The sequence below is a fragment of the Rhamphochromis sp. 'chilingali' genome (genome assembly GCF_963969265.1).
Source record: "Rhamphochromis sp. 'chilingali' genome assembly, chromosome: 17".
NCBI classification, from domain to species: Eukaryota; Metazoa; Chordata; class Actinopteri; order Cichliformes; family Cichlidae; genus Rhamphochromis; species Rhamphochromis sp. 'chilingali'.
In genome coordinates, this window is record NC_137944.1 from 34,094,017 (window position 1) to 34,111,345 (window position 17,329).

General features: G+C 40.6%; 1 protein-coding gene across 2 annotated transcripts in view; it reads right to left on the reverse strand.

Moving 5' to 3' along the window:
* Positions 1 to 29: 29 nt before the first annotated feature.
* The window catches only part of enpp2l (ectonucleotide pyrophosphatase/phosphodiesterase 2-like), a gene marked incomplete at its 5' end in the record, with an annotated part of 34,002 nt that continues 16,702 nt past the window's right edge, over positions 30 to 17,329 (reverse strand). For both annotated transcript variants that reach the window (XM_080864121.1, XM_080864120.1), the window contains 3 exons: positions 30 to 2,537; positions 15,514 to 15,667; positions 16,513 to 16,645. In XM_080864121.1, coding sequence (XP_080720247.1) covers positions 2,367 to 2,537; positions 15,514 to 15,667; positions 16,513 to 16,645 — 458 coding nt within the window. In that variant the 3' untranslated portion in view covers positions 30 to 2,366. The remainder of the gene's footprint in view (positions 2,538 to 15,513; positions 15,668 to 16,512; positions 16,646 to 17,329) is intronic.

Genomic DNA, 17,329 nt, shown 5'->3' on the forward strand with positions numbered 1-17,329 from the left:
GCCAGTCCAGTGGTTGCAGAGAACAACACAATAAAAAACAACTCAGTGAACGTTTCCACTACTCTACAGATTTTATTTGAAAGGCTACAAGAATAAACATGGCTTCATACACATCTTGACAGGTCTATTAACTGACTTTTTATTGATCCTTTTACTTATTACCATGACTATGGCTACGCAGTCACGAGTAGTTAGGTATGGTAACACTGGGCTAATGTTACAAAATGTCAAACGTGAAAAAAATGCAGGTTCTGGCTTATCGGTGTAGGAATAAAGGCGTGGAAGCAAAGTTGAATTTGGATAAAGAGATAACGTCAGACAGATGACATCAGTGTCGCCTCTCCACCGTTTAAACAGAACTAAAGGACACTTCCATGGTTTCGAGGTTAGGTCTCATTTTAAGCTATCATGTTGTAACTCAGTTGGCTCAAAATCAAAGTGAAGGTCAAACGATATTCATTTTAATTTGTGTTTTCAGCATCTCGGCTATATTACACTGTATTGCAGAGACACGTGGTTTTACAGCAGCCTCTTTGCACACCTAATGTCTGCATTCAGTTTGCAAAATAGTAATCATTTGGACTGAGATGAATGCATTCATTTCTCTTTAAATTTTCTAAAAGAGGTGGTGACATTAAGTTCATTAAACTTTTAATTAAACTGGACATGTAAATAGTCAACAGTGCAATAGACTCAATACTTGAAATGTGCAATTCACTTGTATTTTTATTTTTTATTCCTATTTATTCTATTTATCCCCTTTGTATATTTTATTTATATTTGTCTCTGTATTTATATATGTGTGTGTGTGTGTGTGTGTGTGTGTGTGTGTATATATATATATAACAGTTCTGTAACTGTAACTTTGGTCGTTGCTGTGCTTTTTTTGGAAGTCGAATTTCCCAGAGGAACCCACCCGAGGGATTAATAAAGTTCTATCTTATCTTATCTCTTATGTTCCAAACCACACTCCTTTGTTGTGATTGTGAGTACATTGTTAGAACGGGAAAAGCAAGAAAAGACTGGAATTGGCATGCTGTCCTTGTGCTGGCATGAGCTCCCTGCAGGTACTCCAGTTTCCTCCCAAAGGTGTGAATGTGAATGCATGTCTCAGATGTAAGAGCTGTGGAGGATTGGAAACCTATATAGGGTGTACACCACCTTTCACCCAATGATTGCTTGGTTTCAGCTTCAGCTGCCCAGGACACTGAACAGAATCGGAGAAGCGATGGCTAGCAGGATGGACGAGTGGCAAAGTTATTATAAATATGATAAATTGTAGAAAAATTCACACCTTTTGACAGAGTTAGCTAAAGAGATAACAAGCAGGTGCTTATGAAATCACAACGACAGTTTTTCACTGTAGGTGCAGGACTATGGTCGGTTAGGCCTGTTGGATTACCTGTCACACAACTGTTGGTTAAATCATCATGGAATCAAGAAACTAAACACCAGCAAATTTGCACATTTTAGCCTTTAAACTCTTAGCATCTGCTGGATCACCATCAAGTGGTTTAGGGACAAAGGGAGAAAGTTGGGTTTTGTAAAAAAGAAGTGCTACATTTTCAGAAATTAAAAGATAAGAAAAAATATGTGTTCACTTTTTTTCCATTTGGGAAAACTCTGCCCATAATCATAGTCTTATAGTTAGTGGCACAGGCAGTATGAAACAGGAAGTAAAGTTAAGCCAGTGCAGACGTGCCTTCAGCTGAAGGCCAAGAGTTCTGGACCTATAGAAGTGTCTTAATCTTGATCAACCTTTTGATGAGTTTACAGACTCAGTGACTAATTTGGGAGTATGTTGATTTTAAAAGTTTGTGTTTCCACCTGTTTTACTGGCTGCTGTGAACAGGTCAAACTACAAGATTGAAGAAATTAAAGCCTGGTTGATATGTTCTCATTTTCCACGTCATTTTTTAACCACTTTGATCTTTTTTTTTTAATCTATTTTCTTACAGTTTGCAATGAAAACTTCTCACTGTGTCAGTTCACAATGATTATCTTCCATGATCGAAGACCACCAAGAATGGATTTTTCTAAATGACTAAACACATGTAACTTTACATATTAAATCTCATAGCATGCAGTGCATATGGCAGTAGAAATGTGAAGGAGAAATCTCTTTTAGGCACAGACATAAAACACTGGTGTGGTTCTTGATGTGTGCTTTAGAATGAGTACTGTAATATTCCTGTCATAACAAACCATTCTTGTAATTTTCAAATATGTGTTCCCTTTCCAAGCACTTCTTGGGCGGTTCTTCAGCAGTGGAACAGCATTATGTTGTCTTTCCAAAGAGCATGCAATAAAAATGCAGACATTTTACAAAGGGTTACATCCTATATGATCATCTCTGTCTCTGGCTCCTACTCATCCCTCTCAAAGGTCTCCAGGTAGGTTTTGAGAATTAGGGTGTTGGTGTATGTGAGGTTTGTGGATCTGTAGAGGTCCAGGCCCGTAAGGATCTCCACATCTCGTACTCGGGCTGTGTGGAGCTTCAGCATGTCTTCGACCCACTTCGATTCATCCTCGGCGCTCTGCAGAAACAAAGGCTGTGATTCAGCAGCCGATACCATCATGCATTCATTTTTTTCTAATATTTTCCACAGTAATTGAAAACATTTCACCACACAAGTTGTGCAATTGCAGTGTGACTTTTTCAAGTGATTTACTGTCTGACTAACAGTAAAGAAGAACGACGTCTTTGTTTCTCGTTTTACTTTCATAGTCTTCTGTGCTATGTGGACATTAGTCCCAGCTGTGTTTGCACCTGTTTCCTGCCTGTGTATTTTAGTCCTCAGTCTTGCCCTGTTTGGCGTCACGTTGTTAACCATCAAACCTCCTCAGTGCTGTGTGTGTTTCCTCCATACTCGTAGTATTTTCCTAGTTCTCAATCCCAGTTTAGTTCACTAGTTTTCATGTTTCTAGTAGTGCTGTCAGCGTTAATCTCGTTAAAATGACAGCAAACACAGCAAATCTCCATTAACCGTGGATCACCCCGTGCGTGGGGCTGGACGGTGTCAATGCGTTCGTGTGGTTAGCTCATTAACGCGTTGACGCCATCCATTTTAACGAGATTAACGCTGACAGCACTGTTTCTACTTTCCGGTTTCATTTTCTTGTATCCGGTGTAGAATTTTTCCAGCAAATAAAGCCGCCGTTTTCAGTCTACTTTTCCGTGTTCTGAGTCCTGCGTTTGGGTCCTCATCGTGTTTGCCACACAGGGAAACATGAGACGTAGTTATTTCTAGGATCTGAAATATAATATAAACGTAACCTCTGCACACTGCCTTGCTTCTCATTATTTTTATTCAGGACTAACATTTCAGTTTGTGCAACCTTTGACCCTGTACTTTATTTAGTTTACATTTCATCCCTTTTCCTGTTTTTCCGGTTAAGGCATCTGTGAACTGGATGGATCCGCCTTTTTGTTGGGGCTTGCTGAAGTTTCACATAGCTAAAAAAAATAAAATAAAAATAAATCCCACCACGCTGTATCTCTGCCTCTGTATATATTAATGTTGTGAAATTTTACCAGCCAGAATGTATATTAAATATTACACATGTCCATAAACCTTTCTCATATCAAACAGCAAGAATGTCCTTGGACTATTTCTGTGGCCGCTTTGGTGTAAGCAACATGGAAAACTATGAAACTCATTGTTGAATATCCAAGGTGCAGTAAAAACCCTCTTTAGCAGAGAAGTACACTTTAAAAACGTATAAACATTTAGACATTCTCTGCGTGAGGAGCTTCATGTTGTTCGTGTGTAATTTACGTTGAGTAGGCTAACCACGTTATTACATTAATGCATGTAAGGTGAACTAGCAAACATCATCATAGCTACATGCAGCTGTCTTCTTGTTTGATGGCAGATACTCCCTTCACCCTGGCCAAAAAGGCTAAAATGACCAAAGAAAAAGTGGGAAACAGTTAAACATGAGAGGTTTTTGGACAAAGTTTGTGTTTTTTCCATTGTTTAAGCACTGCTTCCAGCCAAGAGTGATACCATATATGCCCCATAGCTGCAGAAAAGGCTAACATTGTTATCTTTTTACAAAAACCAGCTGAACATGAGAGGTTTTTGGACAAAGTTTGTGTTCTCCATTCTTTAAGCACCGGTTCGAGCACCGTTTAAGCACCGGCACCGTTTCGAAAGTACCGATTTGGCACCGGTATCGTATAAAACCTAAACGATACCCATCCCTAGTCATAAGACACATGACACAGAGCTGCACACTGATCCCAATATTGCAGTTATTATGCGTGACAGATTTACAGCTGGTGAATGTGACTTTCCTCAGAGCTAGATTGTGACACCAGTAATGCTAAACCTCTGAATCACCAGCTGTCTAGAAATGACACGTTTTAAGCTTCTAATCTGAACATGACTCTGAATTTTTTTTAATATCAATATTTGCTCACGGCCTGAGTTGTTGGTTCCTGTAAAGTTTATAGTCAAAATGCCAGTAACCAGAAATTATACAAGGTCTCCGTGTTTTTGTGGTTGTTTTTATATCTTAATTAGCTCTTGTGAGGTAGGTAGGTATTGGATTTAGGAGAAATCCAGTATTGCAAAGTTTCATATCGTTTCCTTTCTGAACCCACATTTACTTAGTTTTGCAGATGAAATATTGGCTCTGTACTCTGAGCCTGTACCAGCCTGATTGGCTACAGCCTCCAAGATTAACCCACAGCTCATAGACACAGATGACATGCTGGTGAACACAGAACAGACCAGATGTGTTTACACAGTTGATCTAATACACAACTTGTCATTTGGCTTCAGCGGCCCGATTTTCTGGGTTATGGCATTAGACAGGTCTGACACTCCGTACTTTATACGCCAAACTGGTGTGAGAATGAATCTACTTCAAAAATTGTTCTGGTTCAATAACCGGTGGTTCTGCTGCTTAACATGGAGTTGAAAAGCAATCCAGAAGCTTTCAGTACCAAACATGTTGTCCCAGGACAACCGTACGTAAAACTTGCTGGAAGTAATTTTAAGATCGTTCTTATGTTCACAACATAATATACAAAACATCAACAATGGAATCAAACCAGCAACCTCTAACCACTACACTTCGTTGATGATAACATTGACAATAAAATGCAAGATGCATCAACTGATGGAAATAATGTGAAATTTAGATTGTATAATGCTGGGAGTATGACTAATGCCATATCAGTGATCTTTCGGAAAAACAGATCAATGGCATTAACATTGATGACTACTACTGACAACATTTCATTTGCAACAGACAAAAATAAATAGACAACAGGGGTATTTGTTGAATCAAAAAACAGCTTTTGATACGCTGCAACATTTTATTTTGATTTCTAAGCTGAATTATGGGGTGAGAGGAATCACTTTGAACTGGTTAAGTATGTCTGTGAAGGTTCTCAGTCATCCAGGTCATCGTAGTCAAAGGAGCTTGCAAAGAAAAGCGTCTGGACTTCTTTAAGTTGCTTGAAGACGTTTCACCTCCCATCCGAGAAGCTTCTTCAGTTCTAAGGTCAAATGGTGGAGAGTCCCAGATATAAACCTAGTGGGAGTGACCCCCCACAGAGGGACAAAAGGACCCCCTGATGATCCTCTAATCACCTGAGCCAAGGTGTGAAACTGGGCATGGGTCCCAATCAGCCAGAGTTTCGGGTGAGCTCATTGTGAAACCTGGCCCCACCTTATCATGCGAATTCCTGAGATCAGATGGCCCAGGATGTGAGTGGATGTGAGAGTTACTGAACTCCGTTTTTTTTGGGCGTAGTATTGGAGGATAAATTAACATGGAAATCTCATATTGAACATGTTAGAAAAAAGATGGTTAAAAATATTTATATTTTGGGTAATGTCAGAGATATACTGGATTATAAGGCAATGCGTATTTTAGATTTCTCACTAATTTTCCAGTTGTTGTGCTGCGACTTATATAAAACTTTTATACTTAGAAGAAAGTGGTGCGAAGGGTTCATAATGTTAAATATAGAGAACATACAAATCTGTTTATAAAATCGAAATTGTTGAAATTTGAAGACTTGATTTGAGGACCAGTCGCTCCGTAATGGTCGATTTGGGCAGCGGCCCTTTTATTTGCCACACACAAATACACTGTTCATTCAGCCTGGGACACAGACACTCCCCTGGTGGCTCACTGCTGCCTTCAGTGTCTCTGCTCCTCACTGACAACATGAAACAACCCCACGTCAATCCTCTGACCATTATTACTTTAAAAACTGATGGTCAGTCCGTCCAGAAAATTGCTAAAACTTTGTATGTCTCCCCAAGTGCAGTCACAAAAACCATCAAGCGACAAAACTCGCTCCCATGAGGACCGCCCCAGCAAATGAAGATTTGAAGACCTCTGCTGCTGAGGATAAATTCATCCAAGTAATTAGCCTCAGAAATCACACCTCAGGTCAGAGCCCACAAAGAGTTCCAGTAGCAGACACTTCTCTACATCAGCTGTTTAGAGGAGCTGAAAAGCTCAAATAGCTGCAAAGAAACTACGACTAAGGAAAAGCAACAAGCAGAAGAGATTTGTCTGAAAAAGACAAAAAGTGAACAGATGGTCTCTACATACATGATTCCCACCGTGAAGCATAGAGGAGGAGGTGTGATGGTGTGGGGCTGCTTTGCTGGTGACACTGTTGGGGATTTATTCAAAACTGAAGGCACACTGAACCATGGCTACCACAGCATCCTGCAGCGACATGCCATCCACTTTGCATTCATTTGTTTTTCAACAGGATAATGACTCCAAACACACCTCCAGGACGTGTAATGATGGAGTGCCTGAAGTAAAGAAAACCCAATGAAAAGGTGTGTCCAAACTTTTGACTGGTAGCGTACCTGCCTGGACCTTCTTTGCCACTAGCTCCACTTCCATGCACTCCTGTTCAATCACTTGGAATTTTCAAACAACTCTTTCTAAGAAGAGAACAGAACTCCCCTGCCTGCCCTCCACTCCTTCCACCGACTGTCTGCTCACCAACTCCTACAGAGCATTCCCTCCGCTCAGCTGCTTCACTCACCTGTAGACCAAGTAAGCCAAACCCCCCATCTCCGATCACACACCTCTCTATAAAAGCAGTGCCAAGACTAACTCTTCTCTCTCCTGTTACAGAAGAACCGGCCTATGGGCTCAAAATGTGGTCATAAATATTTTGTACTTGTAAAAAAGATTTGTGTGTGCGTAAAAAAGATTTGTGTGTGGACTCCAATCAGAGAACAGATGGGTTTGGCTGTCGGAGGGGCGCTTTTTTGAACTGCAGGTCCTTGAAGGGTGATACAGTTTGAAGCTGGAGGATCGCTATAGAAATATCCGATAGCAGCTAGGTCCCCTAACTTTCAGTAGCTGTTGAAAGGATAAAGTTGTGGTATGTTTAGGGTTGCCAACCGTCCCTTAAAATACGGAATCGTCCCGTATTTCGAAACAAAAGTACACGTCCCGTATTGAGCTAATAAGGGACGCACTTTGTCCCGTAATACAGTGAGAATCAAAAGTAGTCTATAACTTTTAATGGAATTAACGCTTTGTTTGAAAACATAATTCCCAGCCCCTCTCCTGCTTTGTGACCAATGAGCTGACAGCACACTTACGAGTATGACAATTCAGATTACCACTCATCTCATTGGTCGAGGAAAGGTCGCTTACGGAGAAAATACCGGAAGACAACAGATGACCACAACAAGAAGCATGGCCAACAGGGAAACAAACGCCGACACTGCGGTGCAAGTCTCGGACAACAGTACACCTAAAGCTGGGCAAACACTGTGCGATTTTTTCAGTCACGTTATTCAGCTCCTGCTCAAACTGCACGATTGACTCGCAGTTGGTATGTCACGATGCAGGTCTCACACTATACGGCCCGATGCTCTGATGCGACCTGAGTGCTCACACTGTGCCTCCATAACATGAAGGTTATAACAGAAAATCTGTCGCGCTCTCTCTCTCCGTCTTACACTCACACAGACACACCACCACCATCAACTTTGCTAAATTGCTAATGAAAAACATTGATCGGGCAGCTGTGACTGAGCAGCAGTGTAAATCCAACTGTTTTCACGGTTGTTGTGGTCGTGATCATTTTGTGATGCCACATGGAAAAGGCTCGGATGAGCTTTCCAAAGTTCTACAAGTTGTGCCTCCATCGCTTGTGTCCAGATCACACGCTGCACAGCCATGCTGCTCCATCTTTTACACCAACGTTTACGTGTTTGCGCGCGAGCAGTGTGAGCGGCTGTGGTGAGACCCTCACGAGCGATTGATGATCGGGAGCTGGTCGTGAGGTGTTAATCACTTCTCGTTACCCCACGTATACTACACGATGCACGATGAAGGCCAAAATCGGTCCGATCACTCAAAAAATCGGCTCAAAATGGGCCTAAAACCGCACAGTGTGAGCCCAGCATTAGAGCAGCAATGTTTGTTCCCCTCAGAGAAAGGGAAGAATGGGAAAAGGAAAACACCTGGCTGGAAAAAGTTAATATGGGCATGTGCAGTGAATATCAGCGCTATGTGGCCAGAAGTGTGATAATATAATTTATTTTGTGTAATAAACAACTGCAAGAATAGATGATTACAACAAATAGATGACTAATACATAAAAGTAATACATAGATGAATAATGATGATGAGTTAAGATGCGTAATCATGGGAGCAAGCGGGTTTACAAACAGGAGCAGCTGATTAGCTTTAGAAAAGCTGAAATAATACCTCAACTGAAGCCAATTGTACTAAATGCACTAAATGTGCACTGTTACAAGAATGTTTTTCTTTCTATTGTTTTCTATTATTTTAAGTTAAGCAGGACAGAGTTCTTTTAAAGAAAGATTTACTTATATTCTCAAAAGTTAAGCATGACAGGCTTCTGTTTAAGAAGGAGACCTGTTTTATTGTGTTAATGTTGTCATTTTGAGCTAAAAATAAATGGCTAAATGATCATTTGTTTCCCATATGGTCATATCACAAAGAATATGCATCTGCTTAAATCAAATTCAAGTCAAATGGTTAAAAAAATAATTTCACACACAAAAAAAGAGCTAGAAAATTCACCACACTGGGAAGGGTGAAGACAACTGGGTCGCCCGGCCCTGGCCACGAGGTGTCCCTTATTTATTTTTCAGGGAGTTGGCAACCCTAGGTATGTTAGTGGTTAGAAATACCATTATTACTTTAGGATTAGTTTAACACAACGTCAGGGCTGACCCAGGACCATTGCTGTGAGTCACAGTGCGCAGCATAAAGGTCCTTTCACATCGGACGCAGGATGTGCTGCTAATGCTAACTGCTAACTAAAAGCAAAGGATCCAGAATTTGTTGCTGGCTGCTGGGCTCTGTGGGTTTTTGCAGCAGTTCTACCTGTACTAGATGCTCCTTGTCTTTTCTATCTCTGACTTTATGTCCTCTACAAGAGTTTGTTTTTTTTGCTGGTTCTTCAAATGTTCAATAAAAACATGTATGCTAATTCATAACGAAGAAAGCTTTGTAATGAAGACTGTCATTTCCAAAACACTGCCCGCCCCCACAGCGCTGTTGAAAAGGCTGTGGAAGTCCCTGTATTAAACACGTAGTCCTGTGACACAAAAATCACCAAACTCGGACGACCACAGACTGTTTTCCTTCGTGGGTTGGCATGTAAAAGGGCATTTATTCCCTTCAAAGACCTGCAGTTCAAAAAAAGCGCCCCTCGACAGCCAAACCCATCTGTTCTCTGATTGGATTGTTACATTTGTGATTGACATGACATTGACCAATCAGATGAAAGGAAGAAAAATAGGGTCAAAATCCGTACTTGTAACTTGCAGGGGTTTTTTTTCTAAGTCCACACACAAATCTTTTTTACAAGTACAAAATATTTATGACCACATTTTGAGCCCATACCGGCCCCTGTGAAACTCTCCTAGTGTCTCATTTTTGCCTGCCTTTCTTTTCTTCAATTAATTAGTTAAAGACTTTGAAATCCTATGCATAGTGTCTGCTTTTGTATCCATCCTCGTGGTTGGTTAAACATTTACAGTCAGGATAGCAAAATAAGTTTGAAACTAGATAAGTATCTCCCCTTGGGCTCTTCCTGAAATTAGATAATTCAAGAATTTCCTTGTTTCATTTTGCATTTCATCCGTCTTCTTGTTTCTGTCCTCTTAGGACATCTGTGAATCGGATGGACCCAACATTTTTTAACGCTACTGTATACTGGTTAAAGTGTCATCCACAGATGACATGAATTCCAGGAAGCAAAGGACAGACTCTCTATTTTTTGGGAAGATGAAACTTTTCAGTCAGGAAGTACGCTATTTCTAATAAAACTGAAAACATTTCAGGTTGTTCTCAACACATTCTGTGAATAGTAATGAGCTCCGTCATTGGGAAAGGCATCCAACCACAACTGATACTGATACTGGTTCATGCATGTGACGAACTAAAGATTCCTCCTAGGTGAGGTGTTTCTGGGAAGTTCAATTGGGAGAAGGGCTCAGTACATACCTGGAACACACGTGAGAGATTACGCCCAACTGGCTTGTACATGCCCGAGTACCTCCCTGAAAATAGGCTGGGGAGGGAGGTCTGGGGATCCATGACGAAGACAACACCCATCAATACAAGAAAATGGATGTTACAATTACTATATTATGGTGTATTGATAAAGGTAGGTAAGTAGGCCTTTCTAAATAAAATCAACTGTATGTAACTATGTGCATATATGTTTGAAAAATGTCAGATTGTTTGTTTTTACATAATCCTGCTGACAGACTAAAAACACAGCTTCAGGCGGAGCTACAGAAAACAGAAACTCAAACATAATCGTTATAAGACGTCAAAACAATATGACTCACAAGCAAAAGGCTGACGAAGAATAATATTTTGTCATTCCAAGACACATGAGCTGAAGCGGTGTGTGTGACTGGGCGCCTACTGGTGGTGGTCAGAGGGCCCGGTGGCGCCAGTGTCCGGCAGCCTCGCCTCTGTCAGTGCGCCCCAGGGTGGCTGTGGCTACAATGTAGCTGCCATCACCAGTGTGTGAATGTGTGTGTGAATGGGTGAATGACTGAATGTAGTGTAAAGCGCTTTGGGGTCCTTTGGGACTAGTAAAGCGCTATACAAATGCAGGCCATTTACCATTTACCATATCTCAAAACTATTTATCCTCACGACGCTTGTCACGCACATGCCTACACACAGAGTGAGAGCAACCCCTGCGATTATGTTTCTTTTAGGACATCAACCAAAACAAATAGAGCGCTGAAGCCTGTCAGGATATACTCAACTCACTCTCTGAAGAGTTATTCCCTGGAAAGCACATTACATTAAAACATCTTCCCATTTATCCATTCAGGGAGTCTGCCAGGAAGCCAGCTGTTTCCTCCACATCAAATATCTTTGCCAGCTTCCAACTATACCTTTTATCAGACTCAAAGTAATCAGTGGAGTGCAATCATTTCCCAGAAACAATTATAATATTCAGAGTAAGATGACAGGAAAGCACAGACAGTGTTTCCTTGTCCAGGGGAATATTTGTCAGGATTGATTAACTGTTCCGATATCAAGAGCAATAAATACTTCCAACAAATAACTACAGCCCGTTTCTTTGCTCCATGGATATTGTTAAAGAATATTTCCTTACAGTTTTCTATGTTTTTACTCCCTCTTTCATTCCTTTTTCATTCTCTTGAGCCTTCATTTCCCATCTTCTCTTACACAGATTCATAGGAATGCTATTACTGAGCAATATATGATATATAACAATCTGTTGTTGTTGTTACAATTTCCTCATTTTAGTAATTTCCTTTTGCAGTTTTCCCTCGCCTGCTTGTTTTGGACTAGCCTGGCTCATCATGGAGAGATTTTTGTTAGCTTCCCCTCCCAGTCTGTCCATTTCCACTGTCTGCAGGACTTATTGCAATAAATATGTCTCAGCACAGAATCATGTTGCAAGGCAAGGGTTTGCACAGTTCGCAGCCCTCCCCTGAAAACATCCATGAACTTTGACAATTAACGACAAAAATGATGCCGTCAAATAATCAAACACTATGTGAGGAACATCTTGTCAACAATCCTGTGACAGTAACTAAAGTATCTCAACACACTGGAGTCGGTTTATGTTTGTGCAGTAAGTTAGCTGTTAGCATATTATAAGTTAGCATATTACCATAACCTCACTGTAATACAGATTTTCATTAGCCTCTGCTATCAGTGCAGATTCTTAATGGCTGATATGTTGCACACAGACACACTGATCATGTACTCTGTGTTCTCTGAAAAGAATTGTTTTTATCATTTAGGACATTTGGAGTAAAAACATGAGACTAGATCAGTAATGTCTTTCAAACAGCTTGTGCTGGTGGTTGTTGGGAAGCCATCTGCTCAATTTTCTCCTCAAATGATCAGTGAAGCTAAACATCTATTGTACCGTTTGACAAGTGACAATGGGCGAATTTTTAACCATAAAAACACACAAACTCAAATGTTTTAGCACTTTTCCTGATTTATTTTTCTTGCAGCTATTAGATAAGACACGGTTTATGTTTGCCGATGGCTTAAAATTTTAATCCAAGGAGCAGCCTGTGTGTGTCACACTCAGTGACTCATTATTTATTCAGAGGCACATTTTTCCAGTCACACTAACCCAGACCTTCCCAAAGTGTGGGGCCCGCGGTATGAAAAGGGAAAAAGCTAAACAACGCTTGGACACTGCTAGCACAGGGCACCCACAAAAACACAAAGCAGGAGATGAAGCATCGCTGGATCCCACATCCTTGATTTTTAGTTCACAAACACTTGTTGTAATAACTAACTACTCCTGACATTTTGGAGATGTTAGCTCTTTATACAGTAAAGTTACAGCGGGATACAAATAACATCAGGCTGATCCTGCCACGATTTGTGTTTTTAAACCCATTTTGCACACAGAGGCATTTTTTGAAAAATGTATCGATAGCAGTGTTGAATATTATTACACAGGGAAAAAAACAACTACATGTAAAATAATTAGGCCTCTGCCTTTGTAAATAGAGGGACGGTAACTGCTTGTGTAAACGTGCAAAACCTGCAGATAGAGACAAAATACTGTTAATCTGACTCTCTGCCACTCATTCATCTCCTGTAAACAATAACGTGGCGCACAGCGTGACGTGGAAAAAGGCACATACCTTTAACATTGCGTGACGAACTCTGGATTCCTCGTCCACACATAAACCCAAAAAAGGAGTTAAAAAAAAAAAATCTCCATTTTCGGTGATTCGAAACGCCGTTTACGTGGACGAAACAGCTGCGTGTTCAAAATCACCGGTGTAGTCCAACCCAGCAGAGGAAGAAAAGACCAAGTTTTGTGCCGATAAACAAAGACGCATTCTTTAGAAATGACCCAGTGGTGCATTCGCAGCACGGGCTTGTTGGCTGTTTAGTTTTTAAAAAGTCAAAAGCATGGCATGAGAATGGAAGTAGTTTAACCTATACTGAGTATATATTTGTAGGGTCTGCATAAACATGAGCAGTGTGTTTATCATGAACTAATTGCAGTTTTATATTTAGAGCTGTTTGTAAAAGCTCCATCATTTAATCTGCCGCTCCATTCATTCTGCTCACGACTGGAGCTGAAGAGTCCCAGGAAAGTTTGGAGATGTTTACAAAGCTGCCCATTAACAAGCACACAGGGCAGCGGATTAATCACAGTTTATGTAACATTGTTATTGAGCTTGGACGCAGAATAAGAAAATGTACTGGCACTAAAAGTGAATTAAGAGAAATGCTGCCCATTGTTATTTTATTGCTTTAATTTGGAACCACGCAGTCGGCCTTCATAATGATTTAACACAGAGTGGGTAAGTCGTGCTTATTAAAGCATGAATGGTGCCTTAATCAAACGTCAGTGTTGCAACACATCCCCTCCCAGATATTAGATGATCGACTGCAACTTATTGCAACAAGTCTAAGGAGCTTGGGAAGAAACATTTTGGAAGGAACGTCAAAGTATTTCAGAACAGCACGTATTTAATTCCTTCCATAACAGTCACGTGACTGTCTTCTGATAAGACTTATCCATCTCTATGGTAACGCTCTTAACTGAAAAACATCATCTTAAACCTTCAGTAAACGATTAATGAAGCTGAATGAGTTGCTTGTAAGGATGCATTGTAGCTCATTACTGTCACCTGAACTACAAAAGCAGATACAAAGACACGATGCATGACTTCAGCTCATGCAGGAGAAAGCAGACAGGCCTGTTGACTGCTTTTATTTTACCGCAGTCCAGTGCTGCCGACACAAAATCGAAGCTCTGCAGAATAGCATCGTTAAGCTTCGCGATATTCATTTTATTCTCCTTTTTCTCAGTGAACAATCTTTTGTAAGAATTTCTGATTTAATTAACAAGCTAACAAAGATGAAGGAGACGAGCACGGACAGTAAAGATGCTGTTTGCTCACATAGCCCCACAGAGTCGTAGATTCAAATGTAAGACATGGAGCTGAACACGAGCCCATTCTATTCACCTCAATTTGGCTGCAATGAAAAAGGATTAGCTACACTCATCTTTGTCAGCTTAGCTTTGCTGAATCATTCACATCACTACAAATATCCACTTCACCCAGAAGTTGGAAACCGACAAACCCACAGACTGCCATGGTGAGTCATCATATTACACAAGATTATAATACCAGTGGTATTTGTATTATTATTATAACAGCAATGGTTCCCAAATAGCTTGAGGCAAGTCAAGACAATCCATCAGATTTCGTAGTAACTAACTGGAATATGCAGCTGGTTTCTTTAATTTTCTCCTTTATTCCTACTCTCAGTGTAGATGGATTATCTGTTGGGAGACAACACGTCATAAGTGCCTCCAGCTAATAATAATACTACCCAAAGACAAATGACAAAATGTTAACAACAATAATAATAATTTTAAAATGCAGAAATTCAAAGAGGTGAGACATAAAATGTTGGTTTGGGCTCTGATCCTCTGATGTGCCCAAGGCAGGTCAATAATGATTCTGATTAGTACAAAGATAGAATTTCATCCTGCCTCTTTCTATGATACTATATCAAACTGCACCTACAACGGTGCTTTTGGTGTTTTTAAGAAATATGGTCAAAGTGACGAATTTGTGACAAAACCCAGCTGAAGGAGAATTCTTCAAAATGATTTTTCTGCAGTTTGAGTCATTACATAAAGTATCTGACATTTACTGTGTTTAAAACGATAAATGGCAATCAAGAGAAGTAAATGTTTATCTATCGGCGATACTTTAATGCCTGGGAATTAAAAATTCAAAGCGTCATCCTGTAAATCTTTTGATTGTTTTTCACGTTTTCATTTTCTTAATCTTTAAATAAAAACCTACAGCTTAATAAAAAAAAGGTTAAAGGTCTTTTTTTTTTCATGTTGCTGCTCACGCTGTGCAAATGAATTCACTACAAAGATATGGAGGTACTGCCACCTGCTGGAATGATTGGAGGGTCTTTACCTTTCAAAATAAAGCTCCATAAGGCCATGAATTCATTCTTACTCACATTGCATGCCTCACTGTTGTCTGGCTTGTTAGGAAGGAGGAAGGAGAAAACCTTTAGCGCTCCGTCACACTCATCAACCGTCTGGTTCACCTCCTGGCAGCTTGTAATCACAGTGTAGAAGTGGGTGGGAACGGGGAAGCCATCAGCTGAGAACCTGGACCGAGGAGGGGGATCAGAGGCACGTGCAAAATGTGAAAAAGTGAAAAGCACACCGTACAAATGCATCACTTACACTACTCTGGCTGCTTATGTTAGGAGCTAAATTGCATCAGAAGTCTAGTAAATCTTTAAATAACCTCCACAACCAGTTCAGCATCAGTAATGAACTAAACACTCGTACCTTTGGACCACTGGTGGAACATGCACAGCTACTGAGAATATGTAAGCTCCACAAAGTGAAAACCACAGCATGCTGTGTAGTTATTAATCACTTAAATGATTCCTCACATGGAGACGAAATGCTCGCCATATATTTATAGTGCATTTATGACACAGGCAGACAGGAAGTCTCTGCAAAGGCTCATAAAGACTGGAGAGCATCGGAGGGATAAAACGTCCATCCGTGGACTCCATATACACACAGCGCTGCCAGGAAAGAGCTGAGGGAGTTATCAGGGACTCACTGCTACCTCAGAAATGTGCATATCCTGCCACCCCTCTTGTAAAGAGGGTGGCAGGATATGCTTTTTATTTGTTCTTGTTTCTAATGTCTCTGTAAAGCACTTTGAATCACCTTGTTGTTGAATTGTGCTATACAAATAAACTTGCCTTGCCTATAATATAGTTAATAATTTATATTTGTGTTGTATTTTGCATTGTCTTGCTTATGCTTCTCTTTTCTCTACGACTGAGAGAGCTCTGCGCTGCTTTATGCACAAATGGCAACAAAATAACCTTGAACCTTGTGTTTTGACACACATATGCACATGCAAGCTCACTTTAGTTGTTATCAGCTAGCTGACCGAGCGCCGTCATCGCTCGCCGCTGCGGTGAACTTACTCTTTTATCTTCTCGGTGGTGTCTCGAAGGCCGTCGTAGTTATAATCAAAAACAGGGCCGCAGAGAACGTTGATCCCATTGCTGGCCTCTGCATAATGCCGCAGCAGCGTGCCTTGTAGGTAACTCCACACTCCTGCACACCCACAGAAAAATAGGCCATGCTGCTTATACTCTCACCTTTTTTATAAACATCAGTAATAAGAAACACTCGAAGAGCAGCTCAGCTTCTGTCCAGTATTTGATTTTGTATATATTCATTTTGTTTTTCTTTTCGAGTAGATTTTCCATTTCAAAGAAAGAAAGAATAAAAACAGGAGAAGTGAGGTTTCACTGGTGGAGTGAACATCTGTAAATCTACTGACCATGACAAGACTTTAGGCGTCACGTCCTAAATAAGGAAACCTATCCTGTTCTTGCTGTTTCCCATTTATTCCTGCAACCTTTTATGGCCTTAATATAGAACCTATTAGCCGAACAGACACAAACAGACACACAGCTGACGCACACACAGCATAATGGGTGCATGCATGGGGCAGGTATGCAGAGGCTGAGTGTCTGCTTTCTCCTGATAAGTCCTCTCTCTTTATAAACAATGGGTATCAGGCCACCCTGGCTCATACCTGACATCACCACATTTCTGTCCCGTGTCTCATGGAACACAACTCAATTTCCACCTCCACAAGGACAGTTAAACTAACAGATAAAAAAAAATGCGCTGATGTCAGACTCATTGTTTAACTCTGAAACTATTCTTAAGTCACAATCTACTGTAAATACAAAGGGAGGGGGTGAGAAAGTAAAATAGTAAGACTGTCAT